The following is a 25259-nucleotide window of genomic DNA, read 5'->3' on the forward strand; positions in this document are numbered from 1 at the left end:
TTTTTTTTGTTCACGGGGTCGTGTATTATAATAGGCCTATATTACATATTAATGTACACTTTCTTGGTTCTTTTCATCAATCGTGATTCACTCTGATTTACTTAATTATACTTGTTTTTTATATTTTCAAAGTTACTTGCAACTCTATTTATATTATTGAATTGAAATGTGACTTTACATTGGACTCCGATACCAAGAATATGGGTTATATAGTGAAGGAAATAAAATTTTAACTTTCCACTAATCACAGTACTGCAAACTTGTGAAAGGAAGGTGTCTATCGATTAACAGGTTCTGAAATGCAAACTCCTTAGCGCAGTTGGTGGTAAAATGAATCTGCTTCCCCACAAATTACTGACAATTACTGTACCAAAACAATCAAAATCACATTGGCTATATTATTAATAGTTGCCTTTGTATGTTAGTACTTTTATCAATGTTTGTTCACATCATCAGGTTAAACAAAACCCCACATACAAAGAATATCTATATACTAACCAATTTATATTCAACTTTGACACATCGACAGTCTATCATTTATTTTAAGAGACAATTTAGGAACCAAACATCACAACAATGTTATGTTTGAAATGTTAAATCCTTCTGTTCGATATCAGCTCCCCTCTCCATCTCTTCTTTCCCTTCTAATCTTAAGTTGTCTCATCTATTCCTTCTGTTTCGTATCCTTCCATCTCATTTTCTGTAATTATTGTGGGGCTTTAGTTTCAGTTGTTATAGTTATAGGCTTGTTTCTAAAGGTATGAATACTTTGCTGTTGTTGTTGTTGTTTGTGTAAATTACGGTTCTGTTATGATGGGATTTTTTTTTTCGGGGGCCTATCTAATATACTGGCTGTGCTTTTGATTTAGACTCCTCCACTTAGGTTCTTCAACTAGTTATTTACGGTTTGTTGCAAGCGTGTATGTAATTTGAACATGTTTTGAGATTATAATGTTTTTTACATAAAAGATAGATTTTTGCTTTTTTTCATAATCATTGTAACTAATTTTTTTCCCGTTCTTGTGAACACAAAGTGGAAATGAATTCAGATCAATTCAATCAAAATAACGATGTGATTTTTTTTTTTTTTGGGGGGGGGGGGGGCAGGTAATACAAGCTGCGTAGGCTCCTTTGACTACACATATTATTAAATGCTCTTCTGTTGCAAAAGTTTCATGTGCTTTATCATTTTTTGTACGTCAAAAAAAAATGGACAAAAATGCTATTGTATAATCATTGTAAGTCAATTATGTTTGTTTTTGTGCTAGCGAACACAAAGTGGAAATGATTTCAAATCGAATAGAATTAATCAATCATTCATACAATCAATCAATCAATCAATCAAGCAAGCAAGCAAGCAAGCAAGCAAGCAAGCAAGCAAGCAAGCAATCTCCTAGACGGTGCATTTTGTTTTACCTATTGTTGTGAACAAGCATTCATGAAAGTATTAACATACAAATATAAGTCAATTATCAGTATTGATATTACCTATTATTCCATCGTTTCGGCACGGTAATTGGCAGCAATTTGGAGGAATCAGATACAGTATATTATAAAGAAAATCGATCTAATGCGCTCGGGAGTTTGCGTTGCACGACCTGTTAATCGATCGACACCTTCCTTTCATGACGTGTTTGCGGGACTGTAGTCGAAAGTTGAAAGTTCATTTTACTCAACCCATATTCTGGCTGTCGGAGTCCAATTCAAAATCATATTTCATGTTATTACTTCAATAATACAGAGTTGCACGTAACTTTAAGTTTATACAAACAACTATGATAAAGTAAATAAGAGTGAAATACGATTGATGAAAAGAAACAAAGAAGAATGTACAGAAACACATGATTTATATAAACGATATATAGTGAACAAAAAAGGAAGGAAAATATGACGACAGATGAGAGAGAGAGAGAGGATAAACAAAGAGTAAGAGAAAACAGTAAGAAAGACACAAAGCTGATGACAAATTCCTTGGACAAATTAACGAAAGAAATATGAGTAACATGATAAAAAAAAACAACAACAAAGAAAATTAAAAAACGTAAAAACGTACAGAAATATATTCATACGATGAATAAAGAATGTTAAATGTTTCTTAGGGGCAACATGTGCGGGTTCACAATTATGTCTACGGGCAATAGTAAATAACTTCTGTGTCCCCTGACCCTCATTTTGGCTCCATTTATTTCATTTTTATTTTGTGTGACATAATACAGTAGGCCTACAGTGCATTCCTTTGTAATGTTCATTCTGGTTTTGTTTCATGTTTGAAATGTTTATGATATGTATCCTATATTCTTTACTTGGTCGAATAATTACATGAAATATGGACACAAGAGCGAGAAGAGAAAGGAAGAGAATGAGGCGAGAGTGGGATACATGTTGCAGATAAGGCACAGGCTGTAAAAAGGGTTAGGTAGGAATTAAGAAAAGGTCGAAAAAATATTAGTCATCTAAACATAATTATTTCCTTATTAACTTTAAAACTTGGTTTAACTAGGAAGGACTGCCATCTTTCCACAATTGAATAATTGATCCACCTTCATTTTGGGTACTTCTAGTTTAAATTCCTAGCAAAGGGTGAAATGCATGCACATGAAAAAAAGTAAGCACATTGTTTCCATGTGCTTGCATACACCACATTTCAGAATGAATAAAGACTAGCTGTGATAGTGGGATTTCTCATGAATAATGTAGCATTCAAATCCTGGTCATTGTCCAGGACCATTGGTTGTCTGGGTGTCAACTACACACTTCCATCAAGGAGTTCCAACTGGCTGCAATTATTCAAACAGTTGTCAGATTTCTATTGATGTACAAAAGAATTCCACAGGTGCACTTGTGCCTTTGATGATCGATGTTCCAAGCCGCCGTCTTGCTGAGCAATCTGAAGATTCATTTTGAACGTTATCATAATGTTTGCCATATTTTGCTTATTTTATTTATTAAATGAAATGATATTTTACGTAATGATAAAGCATGTAAAACAAAAGTCAATTCCGTCTAGAAATTTGCACAAAAGTGTAAATCAGAGCTGTATCATGTGAAAATGTTTAAAACTGTACCATCCTGGAAAGCTGCTTTTATCACTTTTCTGCTTAATCTCCACCAATGAAACTAATATGGAATAATCTTCAAGTATAATTCTTTATTGATAGATATATCAGATTAGTGCCCGGGTATGCCCAGTCGAGTAATTTTCATCTTTATTTCAGCATTTTTGCTCAATTTCTATTCGCGCATCCTCGTGTCTGTACCACCTAGCCTTTATAAGAAGGGATAGCGAAAAGTAATTACCATCACAAAAAGACATATCTTCCTTTGAAAGGGGCTGGTGATTATGCAATGAGACACGAGTCAATTAACTTCCTATCTGAGCGGCAGATCCAGTTTGCCATATGCTTCAAATATTTTTGAGCGGCGGCTTCGAACATCTAGCAAAGTAAATAAGACGGTTGTGACTCCATTCTCGAGAACCTCCTTGCTTCCATACACACCAATATATTGACTTCTGTGCAAAGTTAAAGTTTTGTACAGAGGGTTGAAAATAAAGCAAAATCTGAAACCTAGCTGAAAAATTAATGTTTAATTTAATGAAACTGAATTATGCTGTCATTTTGAAATTGCCTCCAACAAAATTGTAAGCTATTCAACTATTGCTCATATCAATACGTCATATATGCAGCGTTATCTGATATATAGTTTTTGAACTATTAAGGATCAAAAGTGGGAAATGTTTTTTGTAACACCTAATATTTAGGGGTGTCATTTTCCAATATTTGTAATCGATATACGTGGTTTTTACATAGGATAGCGTTGTGTCTTGGAGTTTGAGTTGAGTTTGCATTAATTAGTATTTCGGCCCTTAATGATGGATCATTAAAATCCGTATTTTTGTGCCTCGTTCTGTTCTTCAGTTTCTGAATTTTGAAAGCAAAATAAAATGTAAACGACATCTGTTTGGTCAAAAAATATGAATTCGATGATATTTCTATAAAATGGTTTTCCGAGTTTTTGCTGACTGTTGAGGTGAGATGCTTGAAGTAGCAAGTACTGAAGTAAACGTGACGTTAGTCATTCTTCGATAGGATGGATTTACTTGATCAATATCTGTTTCGAGACGACTAAGTGGCCCTGGAAGAGAAACAGGCCCCACGTGCTGTAATTCATCCTAATTTTCACCGCTGACGGTTTGTATTAGTGTGCATTTATTTTTAGTATTTTGCGTTAGTTTGCATTAATGAGTAGTTCGCATTGAGTTTACAATGAGTTTGCATTAGTTTGCATTAGTTTGCGTCAATTAGTAGGACCACAAACAAACAAATATGAAACAATTAAGGAGCAGGCATTAAACCAACTGGTTAAGTTACACGGAAAAGATTAAAAGACATTGATACTGTATACAGTTTAGGCAGGCAATGGTAAAACAACAACAACAACAACACAACTCAGTATCAAGATGTGTTGAACATATCCACCAAACACATGTCACAGGAAAGTTTTAAATTCTATAAAGAAGCTGCTGAGATGATACAAAAATGAAAGTGCTAGCAACTCTTTTTTAATCAGAAAAGACCTGATCAATGAGAAACTGGTCATCTGGTTTAAAGGGTAAAGTTGACGAAGGGCCCGGACAAAGGGATGCACTTTGATACACACATCAAGTGGACGAGGCGAAATGATTACTTAGCCTACAAAAACAAATCAATTACTATTAAACTTCCTCTATAAACAGTCACATCTGAAAAATATTAGAGAGAAAGAAAGAAAGAAAGGAAGAAAGAAAGAAAGGAAGAAAGAAAGAAAGGAAGAAAGGAAGGAAAGAAAAGAAAGAAAAGAAAGAAGTACAAATAAATTTACTAGCTAGGTCCTCGTATACTCCCTAAAATGTCCAGTGCATGCATCGCCGCGCCAGAGCCCCGCCTACGTTTGCCGCCATCTACGGCGTACTCTGCGCAACACAAATTCTGCTAACATGGCGCTGGCAGTAGACCTCGAGTTGAAAAAGGTAAAGATTCAAAGTCGTCCTGTTGTCACTTGCGATGAACACAGATTTGTTACTTATATTTCTGTTTCCATTTCTTCATCCTTGTTCTCGGAGATGTTGAGCATACAACATATCCGAACTGGAGTAATTAATATTAACTCTCATCTGAACTAGATCTAGTGAATGACATGATGCGTGGGTACGAAGCCAGGTTCTGATTGGGAAGTATGCATGGCAACACCCAAGAAAGGCAATACCATCCTGTCGCGCATCGCCGATGGCCCCGCTGCGCGATGACCGATGTAACTTGTTAATTGTAAATTACCGTACTCTCTCGTAGCTACACTATCGTCTACGAGATTCTTTAGCCCGACCAGACGCTGTATTTATACAGCGACTGCGACTGGGCTGTGTATAGTTACGAGATTCTTCCAACGTTGCGTTAGACATAATGAAATATCTTGGGGGTACGAAAGTGCATTAATTACTACTGCCACGCCAACAGAAATTCTCCCCGTCATAGACTCATAGGGTCATACTTCACCACCAGGATGCATCCCTAGTTTCTGTCGGTCGTCTTGATCTTTTTTGAACTTGGATTCGAATTTATCTTTAACTTTACTCTTTTTCCGTGAATGTGCAGTCTTCATGCTCGAAGGTTAAATCACACTCTTTTTACAATTTTATTCCAGTCAAGCAGGCAGACCTATCATTACCAAGTTTCATGTAGAGTTCTAGCACTAAAGCAGGCTAACTACAGGCAGCCGCTGTCGTGAAGCAACAGCGGCTCACGACAGCGGCTGCACGTCTATTCCTTGGCAGACGTTATTTTTCAGTGGTGGGTGTGCGTTTCCTTCATGAATATCTTTATTAATCGTGGAAAACTAAAATATAAGGAATCCCCGTAATCTATGATAATCATTCAATAATCGGTATGCGATTTTTTGTTTAATTACGTCAAAAACTCACCGAAATCCGTGGCTAAAGTCAGGTCTGTAAACGTTCGTATTGCTTCACTCCTCATCTGCGTGTTATTTGAATGGCATTCACTCTCCTATACTACAACGTAGCTAGTCGGGGCGGAAGTGATGAGCTAGTCGGGATGACCCATAAAAACGTCAAATCATTGCCGATGCAGCAGGCGCGGATACGAGTGCTGTAGCTTTGCGTACGTAACACATAAAACGCACGGGGGCACGGGCGTACGTAAAACGCAACCACTTCCGGTTCCGCATGCGTGGTAGTTTGTTGATTTTGTGAAGCTCTCGAAGGAAAAGATGCCACCGCACAATCTACTCTGAAAAATTCAACAATAAGGTCTGGATACCAACAAAACGCCGAATTCAACTCGGCCATCAGGAAAATACGCTGTAGGTGAGTGGTTGAAATTATCTTACTCTTAAAATCAAACAAAATAAAAGGCATTTTGTGTGATTTTGCCGTTTATAGTGACGATCGTTTACAACGTTTAAACACTAACACATGTCAGACCGCTGTGCTTCGCACAGCGGTCTGGTCAGGCTAGTAGCAGGCTTGACTTAAAGATCAGTCTTGCTGTATAATATCGTCAGGGATTTATGTTGTCTTCAGTTTGCTGTAGCATAAAATTTACCGTTGTTTATGCTATGCCTGTGGGAGATCGGTGCAGTATCAGGAGATAACAATGGTCAATGCCCTGTTTTGAATGAATTTATTCCCCCCCCCCCCCCAAAAAAAAAGGTATTATTAGATCTCGTTTAAATTTGTGCAGGCTTTCCAAGAGCAGCAAATCCGAATGATAGAGACAACCCAGCAGCTGAAAATTGCAGACATGCAGGTTGAGCAGCTGAAGAGGAAGCAGCAACACTGCAAGCTGACGGCTTCAGAACTGGCTGCCCTACCTGAGGAGACCAGAGTCTATGAAGGTGTAGGGAGAATGTAAGTGTGATGTCATGTTGAGACTCTGCCATATATTGGCAAACTAAAAGCTAATGAGGAATGAAATGGCATGACTGTGAAAGTGCAAATTGCACTGCAACAGCATGGAAAATGTAAAGATATGAAAATTTCATGTTACAGGAGAAGCAATGTTTGCAATTAGGCTGTTAAAGTGTTACACTAGGCGTTTTCACATCAGCCCGATAAAAATCCAAGCTCGAGAAATTTTTCACGATTGCGAATTAGGGCGCTATTTCATTTCTTATTCACATCAGCCCGAAGAGGGGGTAGCCCGAAGAGGGGGTAGCCCGAATAGTTAAAAATTTTAAAATAGCTAATTTGACAGCTGAATATGTGCAACGTGTGTGCACATACGTGTGTGCCCTCTCAAAAATTCCTCATGATTTGTGTGCAGTTTGCCTCGATCGATCGGGTCACACACGCTAGGCATAATGGATTCATCGCGCTAATTTCTTGAGTCGTTTTCACATTATCAAATAGCACGCTACTATCCCGCTATCTCAGAAATTTCCCAAGTTGGAGTCGAGAAATTTTCTCAATCAGAGCAATACAATTAGCGCGCTAATTCGTGTTCACATTATCAAATAGCGCGCTATTTCGCTATCGGGAAAATTTCCCAAGTCAGAAAATAGCGCGCTATTTCGAAACATCGGGCTGATGTGAAAACGCCTACTGAGTGTAGGATGTGAATACAAACCAAGCATACATGCTCGCTCAAAGCATTTTAAACACATTATTTGGTAGTTATATTCAAGTACAGTGCACTCCCGTTATAACGAACACGGTTATAACAACGAACACGGTTATAACGAAATGTCGTTATAACAAAGTAAATCTTCTGGTCCCAAAATTATCACCATTAAAGTCTATGGTAAAAAATTTGCTTATAACGAACACGGTTATAGCGAAATTTCCGTTATAACGAAGTCTTTTCCGAGCACCACAGACAAAGAAAAACAAAAGAAATGTGCTCCGTTACAACGAAATGCGAATTGCTTTCGAAAATACCTAGCGGAACAAGCATAAATAGCGTCTCTGCATGTGTGAAGGCTTGTGCCGAAAGGGTGGGTTGGGTGGTGGCGCGTCGCGTTAATGGGAACACCACCCTTCGTCCAAAGCCCCCCCGGTTTTGCCGAAAGGGTGCGTTGGGAGCGTTGGGTCGCGTCGCGTTGACTGGAACCCCACCCTTCGTCCAAAGCCCCCCCGGTTTTGCCGAAAGGGTGCGTTGGTACTTTTTCTCATGTAATATTAAAAGACGAGTTTTGAATGTAAAGCTCGATGCGCCAAAAACTGTCTTGTACACATATTTTCTTCAGTGCACTCTTACAGCTAGCACCGCATGTTGTAAGTGAATGTGTGTGTGTGTGTGTGTGTGTGATGTGCGCGCGCGCACTGATACATGCAGAAAATGTGGTGGGACGGCCATATGTATACAGTCATGACATCATCATGACGTTTAGCAGGTGTGAGGCAATCTGATGCTGTGATTGCTTTTCTACGTAGGGAATTCCCCATCTTCACACACACGCACATGATGTACATACAGAATGTGTCACATACACACACAACATTGTGCATGCAGACCATATTCAAGCTTTCTACACACAACACACACCCATACCATAACCACATACCAATCCACAGACGATCTTGACACAATCAAATAATCTTCCTTCAAATAATCTTCCTAATAATATAAAAATAGATGATATAGTTATAGATGAAGTTGCATCAATGAAGTTTTTAGGTTTGGTTATTGACAATAAACTTTCATGGAAGTCACATATTGATAGTATTTGTCACACAATATCTCGAAATATTGGTGTTATTAATAGAGTTAAATATTATTTTTCTATTCCCACCCTTTTAATGTTATATTCAGCTTTGATTTTACCTTATTTGAATTATGGCATCATAGCTTGGGGGAACACACATCCATCATATCTCGACAGACTGTCCCGTCTCCAGAAAAAAGCTCTTCGAATAATTTGTCATGTTTCTTGGAGAGCCCACACCGATGTTTTATTTTCTGAAAACAAAATTTTAAAGATAACTGATATTTATTATTATTGTCTTGGCCAATTTATGTATAAAATTTCTAATAATTTGTTGCCGTCTGTCTTCACAAGCATGTTTGCGAGAAACCGCTCGTTCCATAAATATCCAACTCGTCACTCAGATGAATTCCATCTGCCTTTAACTAGAACAATGTTTACACATTCTATATTTACATTTGCTGGACCTAAATATTGGAACAACCTTTCTAACAGTTTGAGGACATCTCCAAGTTTAAGTTCCTTTAAGAGTAATCTGAAGAAAAATATTTTGAACAGTTATAAGAATTGTTGATTCTTTATTGGTTGCAAAGAAGTGTAAAATCCAACCTTATATTCTATTGGAATTACAGCTAAGCGGCTCCATCCATCCACTACCTCTCGTGTCCTTCTATTTTTTTTTGTCTCTTATCTTCACACCACGCATTAAGCTGCTTTCTCCCCCCTCTCTCTCATACACACACACACACACACTCACACACACACACACACACACACACACACATACTATTTTGTTTCTCTCCTCTCTTTTCCGGCATGACAGCGACTTAGTGTAGTGTAGGGATTTGTTCAGGGTTTTTGTTTCGGACAAGTTAGGTTATAGGTCTTTTTGTCTTAGTTTCTTTGTTTCATCCATTTTCAATGCTTATCAGTCTATCGATCATACATGTATAATTTCTTGTATTACGTGTGGGGGGAATGCAGCCTACAAGCTCAGCTTTTTAGCATTCCTCCCCATTTCCAACATTTTCCTATACCTACAAGTTTTCTGTAAATTTATCCTTTACTTTGTATGATGAAATTTATGCACTGTATTCAATTTTTGTAATATATTTATATGTTTTTGTTGGAAATGAAAAATAAATGAATGAATGAATGAATGAATGAATCGCAAGCTACATTGTATAGAGATTTACAAATACGATCTACAATTGATAAGAAACACATTATTCATATTGGATTTCATTTGCGAAAAACATCTTCTTACCCATAAAGGTGAGCAATTCCCTCATACACATTACCAAGTTATCAGTATTGATTGAATATGATGGGTAGTCCCACATGTGCAAATTAATGTCTTTATGCTATGCATTCTTTTATGCCTACTGATATAACGAGATATCGGCTATAACGAGGAGAACGATTCGGTCCCGACCATCTCGTTATATGGAGTTTCCCCTGTAGAAGTTTGGAAGCCCCCCATCGATTGAGAGAAAACAATCAGAATGTGATACCAAATAAACTAAAATCAGTCACACTGCTACAAAGTCACATGACCTTTTGCAAGCTGAGGTCAGTTTGGAAGAGAAATTAATGTTTTTCTTTGCAAACATACACACCTGAGAAGTATAAAATAAACAAACAAAAAAGTAACTTTCTTCAACTTTTATAACTTTTTTTTTATTTCAAACAAGCTAAAATCAGTCATACTGCTACCAAGTCACATGACCTTTTGCAAGCAGATATGTCGATTTGGAAGAGAAACTAAAATGTTTTGCAACATACACACCTGAGGACTATAAAGTAAAAAAAAAGTAACTTTCTTCCTCAACTTTCACTACTTTTTTTTCAAATGAGCTAAAATCAGTCATACTGCGTAGTTTGGGAGAGAAACTAATGTTTTTCCTTGCAAACATACACACCTGAGAAGCATAAAGTGAACAAAGTAACCTTCTTTCTCAAGTTGTACATTGCTTCTTTTTTTTAATTCCAAATAAACTAAGAAGTCACATGAGGTTTCGTAACATGCTAGCCAGGAAGAAAAACTTCTTTTTCTCTGTGAACCAAAAGTCGTGCAAGTATTAACAAAGAAACCCCAAACAAGTTGCTATTTTACACAAACAGACGCAAATCTTGTCCAGAAGAAGTATTTTTCACACATAAGTTAAGTGGCAAAATGATCTTATAACATCCAACTTGATCACATTCACATGCTCTTCAAAATGCATACAGGTAAGAACTCAAGGAAATTAAAAACAAAAACTAAATACAAATATTCAAGCACCTAAAATGAACATCTTGCTTTAGGAACACAGCTTGATACAATATAGGCAAGAAAGTAAACAAATAGCATTCAAAAACTGTCTGTTTCTTATCTAATGTTTGATTCACATACATCACCTTGCACATACAACATAACCTGATACTGTCCGCTGTTTTTCACACAAAAGTTGTGTTCCGCGCTCTATCGAAATGGAAATACACTGCCACATAATATGAATTTTTGCATTTGCAATGTCATCCTTGTTCAATGCGTTTTGTAATGAGATTTGAACACATCATTAATCCTCTTCCTGACAGCTACACATTTCTGAACACTGTAGGCCCTACCAGATGTAATCAATTCATGTACTTTTCAGGCACAAAATTCTGAAAATCGTCTGCAACACCCGTTTAGCATTAAGACTGGATTTTCAGCACGGGTAAAATCTGACACAGAATTACTTATGTGATCCCATGGTATGCATGGGAATGTAGACCGAGGCAATACTGTACAAATTACTTTCTGAATGGCAGATGTACCAGTCCAGTACTCCATTTCTTTGTAGTGTATTTTTCAATGCAGTCGCATTTCAATACGCACACACCAATCTGTCATATTTTCTGAAGAAAATAAACACTAGTCGACTGTATATCCAAACAACAACGATAATGGATAACTAAAACTATTCAAATGAATACCATGATACATACTTCTACATCAAGAGAAGCATAACAATTTTATAGGAAAGCGATAACTTTTCTCAGTACAGAAATTGTCTTTGGTTGTTACCTGTACTTAAGGTTTTCGCATCACAAAATGACCTGTCACTATGCATTGATAAAAAAGAAAAACAATACCAATGTTGATTGCCACAGGCAAGGTCTGATAAGCACACCTCTTCTTCAAAGTAAAATACAAGAATGGTAAACCATATACACAGGTACAAATAGTATCTGTCACACACAAAATTTGGCCTTCAAATGAAAAAATGCCCCTCATTTTCAACATCTGATTGAATCATTCACATAGTCCTTCTTACATGTGATAGCTTCTATCTGTGATCTTTATCTTGATCAAATCATGTTGAGGCCAGAAAGTAAACTTGTGGAAAAAGGATATCAATGTTGACTGCCACAGACAAGGTCTGATAAGCACACCTCTTTTTCAAAGTAAAATACAAGAATGGTAAACCATATACACAGCGTACAATTAGTATCTGTCACACACAAAATTTGGCCTTCAAATGAGAAAATGCCCCTCAATTTCAACATCTGATTAAATCATTCACATAGTCCTTCTTACATGTGATAGCTTCTATCTGTGATCTTTATCTTGATCAAATCATGTTGTAAACTAAAGAGGCCAGAAAGTAAACTTGTAGAAAAAGGATATCAATGTTGACTGCCACAGACAAGGTCTGATAAGCACACCTCTTTTTCAAAGTAAAATACAAGAATGGTAAACCATATACACAGGTACATTTAGTATCTGTCACACACACAATTTGGCCTTCAAATGAGAAAATGCCCCTCAATTTCAACATCTGATTAAATCATTCACATAGTCCTTCTTACATGTGGTAGCTTCTATCTGTGATCTTTATCTTGATCAAATCATGTTGTAAACTAAAGAGGCCAGAAAGTAAACTTGTAGAAAAATGATATCAATGTTGACTGCCACAGACAAGGTCTGATAAGCACACCTCTTCTTCAAAGTAAAATACAAGAATGGTAAACCATATACACAGCGTACAATTAGTATGTCACACACAAAATTTGGCCTTCAAATGAGAATATCAATGTTGACTGCCACAGACAAGGTCTGATAAGCACACCTCTTCTTCAAAGTAAAATACAAGAATGGTAAACCATAGTATCTGTCACATATAAAAGCTGTCCTTCAAATGAGAAAAGTTTAATGCCCCTCATTTTCAACATCTGATTAAATCATTCACATAGTCCTTCTTACATGTGGTAGCTTCTATCTGTGATCTTTATCTCCATCAAATCATGTTGTAAACTAAGGAGGCCAGAAAGTAAACTTGTAGCTATATTATAGCACACAAAAAGCTTTCGCTTTCGACACCAATTCCTACCAAGGTATTGTACATACATGTATTTTTGAAGGCTGGCTATGTACATGTAAGTGTATGAACAAAATGTTGGTGGCATTTGCAAAATTTCCCTCAAGAACAAAAATTTAAGCAAACCTCTCACTTCAGTTTTATTTCTTTTTTCTTTAACTATCAAACACCAATGTCCTTTAGCATACAATCTTGGTCAGATGAGCAGTAGTCTGATTCAATATTTGTATTTAAGATTGTCCTGCAAAGCCTTTTTTTTGTATTTATTCATCAGATTTACAAACAAATGTCTAAACAGAGGGGGTGACAAAACACAACACTTTTTCTCTATTTTCCCTCTTCTGTTTTATACATTGACTCTTTCACTTGTGCACAAAAAGGGAACAAAAAAGAATACTGTCATAATCTCCATTTCAACATTTACATCTGCTTGCCAGAGTATCTCCCTATTGTAATTTCTTCAAAGCCACATGTATGTTAATGGAAGCTTAGGCCAAAGTTGCGTAGTTTGGTGAGATGCTCTTCACAGAGCTGTTCTTTCACTTCATCATACAGTAAGATGTCCTTTATTTCAGTGATGGGATATCTCCTGCGAACACAATCCATCTTCATATGATAGTATGTAGGCACCAGGGACTGACTTCTTTTCATTTCTCCAGTGTTCTTATCCACCCACTCTCTGAAATCTAGTTTCCTTAGGATAAGGTCCCTTGGGGGAAGATTCATCTGCTCACTGAATTTCTGCATACATCCGTAGCATCTGCTGATAAGTCCAACTTTCCTCGCCACCGTAAAGGGTTGGTGAGTTTGTGGCATTCTTACTACGTTCTTGACCTCGCAAGCAGTAGTATTATTTGCTCCCCTCCTTTTTGTTGCTCGTTTCTTTCCACTACCCCGACACTGCTGCTGTAAGGCCTTGTTTACGAGACTTACTGTGGAGGCACGTTTCTTGGCATTGATTGTTACAAGAAAATCAGCTAGTACACCTCTATGCTCGGCTACTGCCAAGCAATGTTCACAAAAGAGTCTCTCATGAAAGCTGAATGACTTGCACTTCTCCTCGCAGACAAATTTTGCCATCTCTCCCTTTTGTGTCACAGTGAAGTTTGATATTTCACTGAAACACACTGTTATTTGGGGGTTGTTGGGAGAATGCACAATGTTTCCAGGTGACTGGAGAATTAGTCCAGCTTTATGCCAAACATCTTGTAGCTGTTCTGAAGTGAAGCCACATACTGAGCTCTCATCAGGTCCTATTGACAACTCTGCATGCACTTCAGGTATCAAATGAGCCTGTTGGAGGACTTCCTTGTGTTCTTCTTTTGACATGTTTCTCCATTGTACCGTTGTCTTTTGGAGATGCTTGTGCTGATGATCTAGTTTGCGTTCCCCAATACCAAGGACTGCCATTTCTAGCTCCCGGTATTTAGAAACGACGAAGTCCTGAAGACATTTTGCAAGTTCGTCCCAACCTTTCTTTCCAGAGATCCATTTGGATACCATGGCATTTATTGACTCGGCATCATTTGTTGTGAATTGCCTTGGTGGGTCTCCCAAACCTGCCTGGTTGCGCAAGGGCTTCAACATGGACGTTTTCACATCTGCAGATTTGAAGCGACGAAACCAAGTAGAAAACTCAGCTTCTCTACCGGATTCTTCTGTCTCAAGAGCATCCCATTGAGGAGCCCATGCTGCCAATTGCAGTTCGTATTCTTCCTCTGTGCTGCAATCAGCCAATCCTTCATACCTTGTACCGTCTACCTGCTCGCCATATATTGAACGTACAATCCTTCTGGCATTTCTTCTGACACCCAGTTTTAGCTAGCTTAGCTTCACAGTTTCTCTTATGATGAAGCATGCAATGAAGATGGCTTGAATCCTTGAAGCTCGAGGTGGCTGCTATGCCCTTCTGAAGTGCAATCTCTCCATCTGTCCCATAGAACTGTACGCTTGTGTGCTGAAGACCTTTTGACAACTCGTTCCCAAAGTATCGGTAGGTTTCAAAATCTCTTCTCCCATGAATCAAAATTGCCCCAGGCATCAAGACTGACCTGTCATTGCTCCTGTTAACAAAGTTGTCATGCCGATAAGATGCGATTGTCAAATACATTGGCCCACAATCAAAAGTAGAGTCAAACACCAGAACTTTGCCCTTCTCACAAACGTTTCTCCGCATGTCTTCAGCTTGTTTATCTGTGTACAACACACATCTTGGCATTGATCCACTCCCCTTTTCATGACAAAATTCTACACTCTTCACAAAATCTCCTTTCAAATTCATCTTTAAAAGCTCAGAAAAATCAGAGCTCTTAGCTTTCACAGAACCATAGCGATACACCTGCTTCCTATCCCTTGGTACAGAGGCAAACGAGTGCAGGTCACTTCCTCCTTCTTTCTCATAGTAATCATCCACAACTTTCTGGGCTGAGGAGCAATGTGAAGACTTCAAGTTTTGAAGAAGTTCCTTCTTAGATCTGATATACGGTCGTTCAGAGTGTTTCTCATTACCATGGGGACTGATGATTAGCTCAGTTTTTTCACCTTTCCACTCGTATCTGACCATGCATATTGGGTGCATAGTGCCCTCCTCTGCATCATGCAGCTCATACAGCATTCTTTGAAAGTTAGGAGTGTCCCTGTGCTTATAGTACTTACGAACAAACGTGTATGTTCTACAGCTGCCAATGTCTTCGCTGGGTCCAACATTTCCATCGTTGTTGACTGTAATTCTACATTTGGCCCTACTGGGCTTTTGGTACTTCCCTGTCTCATCACAAGTAATATCTTCTGCAAAACGGAGCTGAGAAGTATCTATCAAGAAGCACAATTCTTGGTCGCAACCAACTGGCACAGAGTTGTTAACTTGCACTGATGGGAACAGCAGTGCCTTTGCTATGCGCTCACTGTCTTTGAAGAAGGTGCTCTTTTCTTTGAAGGCATGCCACTTCTGCTTGTACAATAGAGGTCCAACATTGCTGTTGACAGTTCTTGGTTGGAGTGGTGTCTGATGATCTTCCTCGTCTGCTGAATCACTTGAGATAGCAACCTCCTCAAGTTTTGGTCGCTTGAAAGTGTTGGACCGTTCAAACAAAGCAGTAGACCCAGCTGCAATGAAGACGTCATCTGGATTTCTGAAGAAAGAAAAGTATAAAATAAATACTCTTTAATTCAAACATAATATATAAACTATTACAGTAGAACTTGTAACTGGTTGTAATTGATTGAACCCACATGTTGACTACAAAAATCAGTTGTGCATATTACACGTCAAGAGTACACGCAAATACTTTTTATTAAGTAAATGTCTGGCACATTTGATTTCTGTTGTCATTGAATGCACCCGCTGAAAATTGTGCAGTCATTTAATAAACTTAAACAAACTTGGCAACTTTGACTGCAAGTACGTGTATTGCATGCAGGGCAGCATTATTCCATAGAAGGTATGGAGCATTGCATTTCTCCTCTGTATCACACCACTAAAGGTTGCATTTGGAGTGTGAAGGTATGTCACATTTGGATAAAATTTAAGCTACCAAATCATTTTTTTTTGGGGGGGGGGGGGGGGTGGTGGTGTAGAGGAGGAGCCTTTCATTTTTTCATTTATGGTAAAATACACATACTATTCTGTCACATAAAATTCAGTTATGTTCATCAACTACCAACCAGTAGGTCCATTATGGGTGCAGACATTTCAGTACATTGCACGGCTTGGACATCAGAGGCTACTTATCATTTGCTGATTCTCATGAACTGTTTCAATGAGCACCACCGTGACCTTCAAAAATGGCCATTTTATACATTAAATCTGGGAATTTAGACATCATCCGCTTTGAAAACAATATCCCCCCTCAATGGCTTTTGAGCCTTCCCTTATCTATTAGATGACAACAAGCTGCCCCTAATTACAGATGCAAGTCTGTCGCAACGGTGCTCAATGCACCAGTTCACTTATTCTCTCATTAACATTTCAAAATGGTCCCCCCCCCCCCAACGAGCGCTGCAAACATACACGGATCCACATCATACAGAGACTCCAACTCTCCCGTTTTCGACGGGAGATCTCCCGCCGAAAACCCATTTTTGCACAGTCTCCCGTTCTCCCGCTTGAGATTTAATTTCTCCCGCCCTGGCTCTGTGTCTCCCGTTGGAAAGGATTTCTTACTTATTGCTAATATGTTGAAGAAAATAAGCCTTCGATAGCCTAAGAGAGCATCTAGAACCCTAGGAACTTCGCGCTTTGCACACATCAATTTGGAGTCTCCCGTTTGCTAGCATTCAGGCTGGAGAATCTCCAGGTCAGAAGGTGCTTTGGGTTGGAGTCTCTGCATCATATTTTCTTAGGTTTTTAACACCTGATGTAATTAAACTAAAATAGCCATGTTTTTCTTCTTTCTTTTCAACATCAGTTTTTAGTGACAATCTCAGCAGCAGTTCTACAGACACATGTATTGTCCAATAGTTGTGACTTGTAGACAGCTCAGGCTTTTTCTATCACATGTATAGCAGCGCTGTTACATGTTATACGTCACCCCTGCCAATAATTTAAATTTAATGTGGTCACATGTGGTTGAGGTGACAAAACTGTACATATTTTATCAAACTCATCATTTGAAAATCAGCAAATACACCACATGATCATCAGGCACAGAGAGTCTCACTTCGTCAACTTACTCTTCATGAACAGTGACCCCAGATGCCCCCTCTTCTTCCTCAGAAGAGATGACTATTACCCTGAAATAGAATAAAAAGAAAGAAAATAAAATGATTCCAGTTTACTGGAGGAAAATCAAGGTAAATAGATGAAACCTTTGGCTCATCTTTCTAAAAAGTAGAAATTTAAGGCTTCCACTTCAAAAGTACATTATACATGTGGTCATGTGTCATAAGTTGGCCCCCTTCTGCATTACAAGGTGATAGCAAAAGTATACACTTCCAGATAGGAAAACAACTAACGCACTATGATGGGGACATGCCCGAGTACATGTATCCCCTGAACCCGTCACACATCCCCCATTCGGATACATTTTGTGACTGCAGCAGGGAGTCCCTAAAATTTGATTTTTCACATTATGTTTTACGGCAACTAAGTGCCAAGTTTCGTAATCTGGTAAAAGCTGGTTCTAGAATATTTCCACCAAAAAAATGTTGCCATGGTAACGAAGACTCTACCCATACCAAAAACAATAGGTGTCTTTGCCTTACCATAATGCACCTTTATACTAAGTTTGAAAATGATCCGAGAAGAACTGCAGCCAGTAGAGTGCTCTCAAGAAAATCTTTACTATTTGCACAAAAGTGCTACCATGGAAGCGATGACCCCGCCCACACCAAAAACGATAGGCTTCTTTACTTTACCTTCTAATATCACTTCTTTGTGCCAAATTTCAAGGCAATCAGGGTAAAAACAGAACATCAGAACTTTTTCTGATGCCCTTCTTTGGCAATAAAAAATGGTGTACTTTCGGAAAACTGATTTAGATCCTTACGGTGAATAACTGTCTAGGGTTTATGATCGTGTAATAATGAAAAAATCTCAAAACATAGGCAAAAATTCAAAAATATACAAGAGTAGGTGTATATTAAGTGTTACATTAGTTATTGGGTGATAAACAGTAAAGAAAAGTAAAATGGCTTTAATTTGATGCCTAATTTGTAGTCATTTGCCAAATTTTGACAAAAATCTCAACATTCTTCCAGAAATAGCACTAAAATGTGCACTTTCCCATTGACTTCGTGCAGGTGGCACCCCTGGTCTTCTAACTCAATACATAGAATACTATAACTCCAATTCTATATATCCTACTTCAGTGAAATGTTACAGGCAAATGGCATGGTAATACAGCTTCAAAATGATACAAAATTTGTTTGAATAGCTGTAATGGTTTTGAAGAAAATCCAAAAAGTGTAAGAGCACCATCATATGGGGGGGGGGGGGGGGACCAGTTCATGACACATGACCACATATGTGCCAGGTTTGAAGTTCTTATCTCCAACCGTTCTTAAGTTATTGAAAGTACAGTGTATGGTCAGGTACATAATGACCCCTTTGCCCTTTGACCTCATGACCCCATGATTTCATCACATGATTGTCACCTTTAATACCAAGGAAACACTTGCTACTTTTGAAGCTCTATATCTCAAATGACTCTTTTTTTATTGCAAGTATGGTGTATTTTCAGGTATATTACGACTATGACTTGACCTTAACCTCCTAACCCCATGATCTCATCACAACATCGTCTCCTCACCGCAACTGCTATGTTTGAAGCCCTTATCTCAAACAGTTAGTAATATATCACAAGTACGGTGTATTTCCAAGTACATAAGGACAAGTAAAATTGATTAATAGTTTCTCGTCCTGATTTTTTGAAAATGAGGAGGGGGTTCCATGTTATTTGATGTGTGATATTTTTCGGATACACAAAAATGTTATTGGGTCAATCTCAACACATTTTTCACAAATTTAATTTCATTTGTACATGCACTACAGAGGCTCAAAACAAGGTGTGTAATTGCATCATATTAATGGTTTTGGTTTTTCATTGTCTATATGTCCTCATATACTTATTTACATAATTTCAGAACAGAAATATCATATAATTAAAAAAAATTGAGGCGGCCATAAAAAAAAAAAAAAAAAAAAACGGAGGAGGGGACAAGAAGCCAGAAATCATTCTTATTTGGCCTATTGACTTCTGTGAACTTTGGACTCTTGAAAGTATGTAACTTGCAAGGTTGGATGTTACTTAAGTTATCTCGAGGTTATACATGTATACCTCGTCATCTCGTCATCAATATGATGCCATGCTTCACACCCATAGAAGCTCTTCAATTCTGTGTTTCTTTGAATCAATATTTTGTTTGCTTGTCTTTGATAAATGCTAAAAATGAGAATTTTTAATACCCACTGTTATACTGTATTCATTTATGGCACTGCCAGTTAGTATCAGACTATGTGGCAGGGCTGTCAACATTGTGAAAGTGGAGAATGGAAAGCTTAACTGAAAAGTTTACAGTAAAGACTCTACCATTGCACTGACAAAAACAAAACTTACTCGGTTGCCATGGTAGTGATGGTATCACTGATATCACTGGTGTGCTCTGGTATCACTGGTATGCTCTAATGAACTCAATCTGCCTCGGTCATGCATTCCTGTTGAAGAATCTAAAAAAAAAATGAAATAAAAAATTAAACAATGACAAGTCTAAGAGAATGTATTTGAATTACGACTGTGATAATTTTGCTAGCTTTTACTGAGAACAAGCGATGGCAGAATGTAATTGCTGTGTCTTACACACTGCCATTGGAGTGTAGAGTGGGTATATGACGTAATAAATCATCGTTTTTTGGTGAGTTTGGTTAGAGCATGAAGAGTGGTGTATAGGTCATAGCATTTGATGAAACAGAAATTGAAAACACTGCATCAGATGAGACTGTCACTGTCACTGCTGTCTGATCTGGAGAATTTGATGAGGCAAACCTTGTGCATTTATAAATGGTGTAACATAGTCATTATAATTATATTCAGATTTTTGTACTGTAGGCTTTCATAAATAGTATTATGGTAGTGTGACCATATTTCATGCATGTCCTATTTTAAGTTCGCACACAGGGCAATATATCTCAAAAACTAGAAAGAATTTTGAAAATCTGATAGCACCAATTGATAGAGGGACCTCAAATTACCTAGGGTAGGGACGAAATTTTCTTTGAAATTGGGTGAGAAATTGTGAAGATATTGACAAAAAATTGGCAAATTTGCTGTTGAAGTGTTGCCCTTGACCTTTGACCCCTGATCTTTGACCCCATGAACCCTAAATTCTCTAGATAACCACTGCCAGTCAACTATGTTCCATGAAGATTGTAGATACCTTGAACAATTTCTAAGTTACGGAGAAAAAAGTGAAGCTTTACTATTTTTACTTGACCTTTGACCTCATGACTGCAAACTTTCACCAGAGAATCTTAATTGGGTATTGCATGTATACACTAAGTTTTAAGAAAATATCTTCAGGCATTGCATAGATATGGTGGAAATAGTGAAATTTTATGTATTTGACCATAACCTTTAGACCTTTGACCTTCAGCATGTGCACCCAAAAGTTGATAGGCACACCTTCACCCCCTGATACACATACATGCCAAGGGGGTGTTTCACAAAGCCGTTCTTAAGTTAAGAAGGACTTAAGTGCGATTGGTGATCACAGTTCTTGTGCTGAATTATTGAGAATCTAGGTATACAGCACACAAGGACTGATTACCAGTCGCACTTAAGTCCTTCTTAACTTTAAGAACGGCTTTGTGAAACACCCCCCAAGTTTCATTAGGATACCTCAAAAGGTTTTTTAGTTACGCTGTCCACAAAATTCATTACGGACAGAAGGACGGACGGACGGACGGACGGAAGGACGGACAGACAACCCGAAAACATAATGCCTCCGGCACCACTTCGTGGCGACGGCGGAGGCATAAAAATAAGAAATACCTTTCTGTGCTATAAAACTTAGGTGTTAATGAAGTCACACACACCCACACCTATTTCATGTGCTTCAATTTTACGTATAGACCTAGTAGAACCTATGACCGTTTATATACCACACTACATAATATGTACCTACAGTTTACAGCGGTAAGGTTTCGAGTACTAACGAATTGAGTCTAAATTACTCCCTCCCTGCACGTAGGTCCTACAGCTTGAGTGAGCATGACAGTACAAGCAGAAAATACAATAATATCCGGAGTACTTACTGAACTCACCAGGAAGATGAATAAATAAAGAGAGTTATATGTATATCGCATCGAAAGTGGAGGTACAATAAGGCATTCTGCTCAGCTCTGTTGACCGTCACGGCAGCAGCACCAACTAGCACGTACCATGCAGGCAAATATGCATGCATCATCGAATCACGATATCGTCGCGCGCGCGCCAGTTGCATGTGGAACTTTACTGATAGTTTCGTAAATGTGATTTTTTTTAAAATTGTGTATGTAATATGAAATTTTACTGGAGAAAAAAAATTCATATCAATTCTGTAGTTTTTTTCAGATGAGAAAATAACTTAACAACTTTTTGAAAAGACGTTCAGTAAAAAAAAAAATATTTGAAAATCATTATTTAACCTTGGCCACCTTATCACAACGCGTATATTCGGTGAAACGCCCCCCGGTTGTGCCGTTTGGTAGCGTTATCTGAACTAACACGCCTAACGCTCCCAACGCACCCTTTCGGCAAAACCGGGGGGGCTTTGGACGAAGGGTGGTGTTCCCATTAACGCGACGCGCCACCACCCAACCCACCCTTTCGGCACAAGCCATGTGTGAACGCTTCACACCACTGTGTGTTCGCTCTTTGTGTCACGCACAGTTTCTGAGGGGAATTTGCATTTATTATTGTGATATAGTTATCCCGTCACATTTCACATAGCTTTCCGGTGTATGATGAGTATTCAGCAAACAGAATATGATATACGTGGTTTCCTTGTTTTCGTTATAATTATATTGTACTTGTTTGGTTATAACAAAATTTCGTTATAACGAAAGGAAACTGCCGGTCCCGAGCATTTCGTTTTAACAGGAGTGCACTGTAGATACTTGCCTTTCAAGAAGAATTAAAGTTGGGTTTCATGGCCTTTCAGGCAATTGTGAGATTTTTGTTGGTGTTGTTGTTGTTGTTGTTGGGAGTGAGGCCCTGATTGTATGAAAAATATCTGAATTGACGTATAAATTGCTTCTCACATGTATGAATATTTCAGTGCCTGTAAATTGATATTACGAATATTGCTCTGTTCCTAACGGATTCCTGCTGATTCTTATGAATATGGCTGCTGAGATAGCAAAGATAATCAGACAAAAATTTTAATTGTCCTTGCCATCAGGTTTCTCCTGCAAGACATGTCTGATATCCAGTCAGTCCTGTCTGGGAAGGTCAAGGATGCAGATGACCAAATCCAGAAAGTCCAGGCAAGTATCAATGAGTAAATTATAGTGTAAGGTCTGCTCTTTTCAGGTCATGTTTTCAGGCCTGGAAACAGTTTCTTTGCACAGGTGTGAAAATTTGGATTTTCTGCACAGCACAATTTTATCTCATTTATATGAATACAACTGACCCATTACCATGATATGGTTGCAAAATATCCTGAAGCCTGCTAATAATGTGATTTGGTCAAATTTGACTAAATTACACATGTACAGTATTTTTGATATTGCTTAAAAGTTTGATATCCTTTATGTAGCTTGTAACTACAAAAAAAAAAAAAACTGTTGTCAGATTTAATTATACCCTTGGATTGAGGTTGGTACTAGAACTTTAGTGCTTCAAAATAGTTCTAAAATGTGAGTTACGAATAGAAACAACCAGTGTAAAAAGTTAATCAATATAATCAATGTTAAGTATTGTTAAATATACAAACTGTGAACAATAGTTATGATAAAATTGTTTCGTAGACTAAACCATCTACAGTTTACAGTTATGGTTTAGTGAGAAAAATAGTGATATCTCCTAATTTTTTAGGCTTTATTGTAACATTTTTATTTGGTAGAATGTTTTGTGATACAACTGACCTATACATATCAACCAAATGTGATAACTCGAACATTTTTAAAATCACTGCTCCCAATGATATACAGTACCTTAAAGTATCTTCCAGAGATACAGAGCTCTGTAGGCATAAGTTGAATGAGTTGGGCATATGCAGTGTACATAGCAATAATGAGTCATATTTTGCTTTCTTTTGCATGCACAGAATAACAAGACCTACCTAGAGCGAATGCTGAAGGAGAGTGAAGGAAATCTGAGAGAACTAGTGAAATCAAAACAAAGGGCAGCGAAACCTTAGCACCAGCTTAGTGTTAAACAGCATTTTGTACATTTGTAGTTGTAAATAATGCAGTAATGTCTTATTATTGCAGGCATCAATATTGAGTTGATGATAAAAGAAATTTGGACAGAAAGAGAAGAAAGGGTAACAAGAAGTCACTGTTAATGCCTCTTGCACTGGATGGATGACATAATAGAAACCTAAACCACTTTAGGTGATGTTATTGAGCATCTTGGATCTCCTGCACTGAGAGCTGAGTTCTGCATCATTTATTAAATAAATGTGAATATGTGTATCACTTAGCATGCAGTACAGCCGTGGACTGTGTTTGTGTTTGACTGATGTAAACGAGGCATGGACTTCTGCCAAGTCTGGTGCAAGATTTGTCAGCTATTCTGAGGAGCATGTGTTTTCAGCTAACATCTCTGTAAGAGTCTGCCGTTCTGAGAATTTGTAATGCAGGGTCCATGCCCAACTTCAGAAGGATTGAGGGAACATACAGTGTACACAGCTGGCACAAAACAGAATTTTGTGATAGAACCCATCAGTAAAGTGCAATCTGTGATATATCTATGTGTACAGACAAGGGTCAAATTCTGCATTATAAAAGTTTGTATGCTCATCTCCAGGTCGCATCCATAGTATATTGGTAGACGATTGTCTCGAAATTCTAATGGCTCTTGTGTGAATGCAATGCACTTTCAAAAACCAAATCATAACTTGCATAACAGCCTGTGATTGAATGGAGCAGATGAAAATACTTAAACTGTGATGAATAAGATATAAAGTACTGTATAGGCTGTTATTTTCTCGAACAGATATTTTGGCAAGATGTTGTTTTCGCGAATTGACACCGATGCTATCATAGATGTACTACATGTATTAACCTAGTGCATGGTGACATTTTCGTGTGTTAAATTTGCACTCCAACTGTGATTAGTGAAATTCATGAAAGTAACAGCTTATAAAGTAATATAAGAAAGTGTCTTCAAATGTTGCCATGTGATGACTACTTTATGATGTTAATCTTCTGAGGAGGTCTCTATTTTAGAAGTCTCACATAAACTCACCCAACTTTCCACACACACAAAGTACATTTTAGATGTGAAACGTCAATTTATCTGGGGATACATGTGATGTAAACCTGTCAGGTTCTGCATGATATGATGCAATGTTTTTTACTCATGGGATTTGTAAGTGTAGCATGATGTACATGTACAGGTATCGGATCTTGGATAAAGCTTACAGTAATCATGTCAGTGGTGACATCTCTGTGTAGTTGGCATGTCCTGTCCAGTGTGAGCCTGCCAAATTTTCCATTTGGCTAAGACAACATTATGAATGTATCCAATTCATTTCCCTGCCAAGGACATTCTCCTTGTAGTGTAGATTTAC

General features: G+C 37.9%; 1 protein-coding gene and 1 pseudogene across 1 annotated transcript; one reads left to right on the forward strand and one right to left on the reverse strand.

The window, feature by feature from the left end:
• Window positions 1-4965: 4965 nt before the first annotated feature.
• LOC139712040 (prefoldin subunit 1-like) lies at window positions 4966-24607 on the forward strand. Its single transcript, XM_071623880.1, has 4 exons — window positions 4966-5008; window positions 6738-6904; window positions 22923-23007; window positions 23790-24607. Exons 1-4 carry the CDS (start codon window positions 4976-4978, stop codon window positions 23880-23882), a joined length of 378 nt encoding a protein of 125 aa, XP_071479981.1. The 5' UTR covers window positions 4966-4975; the 3' UTR covers window positions 23883-24607.
• LOC139712043 (uncharacterized) lies at window positions 13524-20211 on the reverse strand (annotated as a pseudogene).
• Window positions 24608-25259: the final 652 nt, after the last annotated feature.

The sequence above is a fragment of the Diadema antillarum genome, unplaced genomic scaffold (genome assembly GCF_040938485.1).
Source record: "Diadema antillarum isolate AM-2024a unplaced genomic scaffold, OU_Dant_1.0 seq00001753_RagTag, whole genome shotgun sequence".
In the NCBI taxonomy this organism is placed as follows: Eukaryota; Metazoa; Echinodermata; class Echinoidea; order Diadematoida; family Diadematidae; genus Diadema; species Diadema antillarum.

Excerpts from the sequence above, each read along its gene's own strand:
- LOC139712040 (XM_071623880.1), top strand. The coding sequence starts at position 4,976 with ATGGCGCTGGCAGTAGACCTCGAGTTGAAAAAG. Across the intron at positions 6,905-22,922 it reads TATGAAGGTGTAGGGAGAAT|GTTTCTCCTGCAAGACATGT; the intron begins GTAAGTGTGATG and ends CCTTGCCATCAG. Across the intron at positions 23,008-23,789 it reads ACCAAATCCAGAAAGTCCAG|AATAACAAGACCTACCTAGA; the intron begins GCAAGTATCAAT and ends TTGCATGCACAG.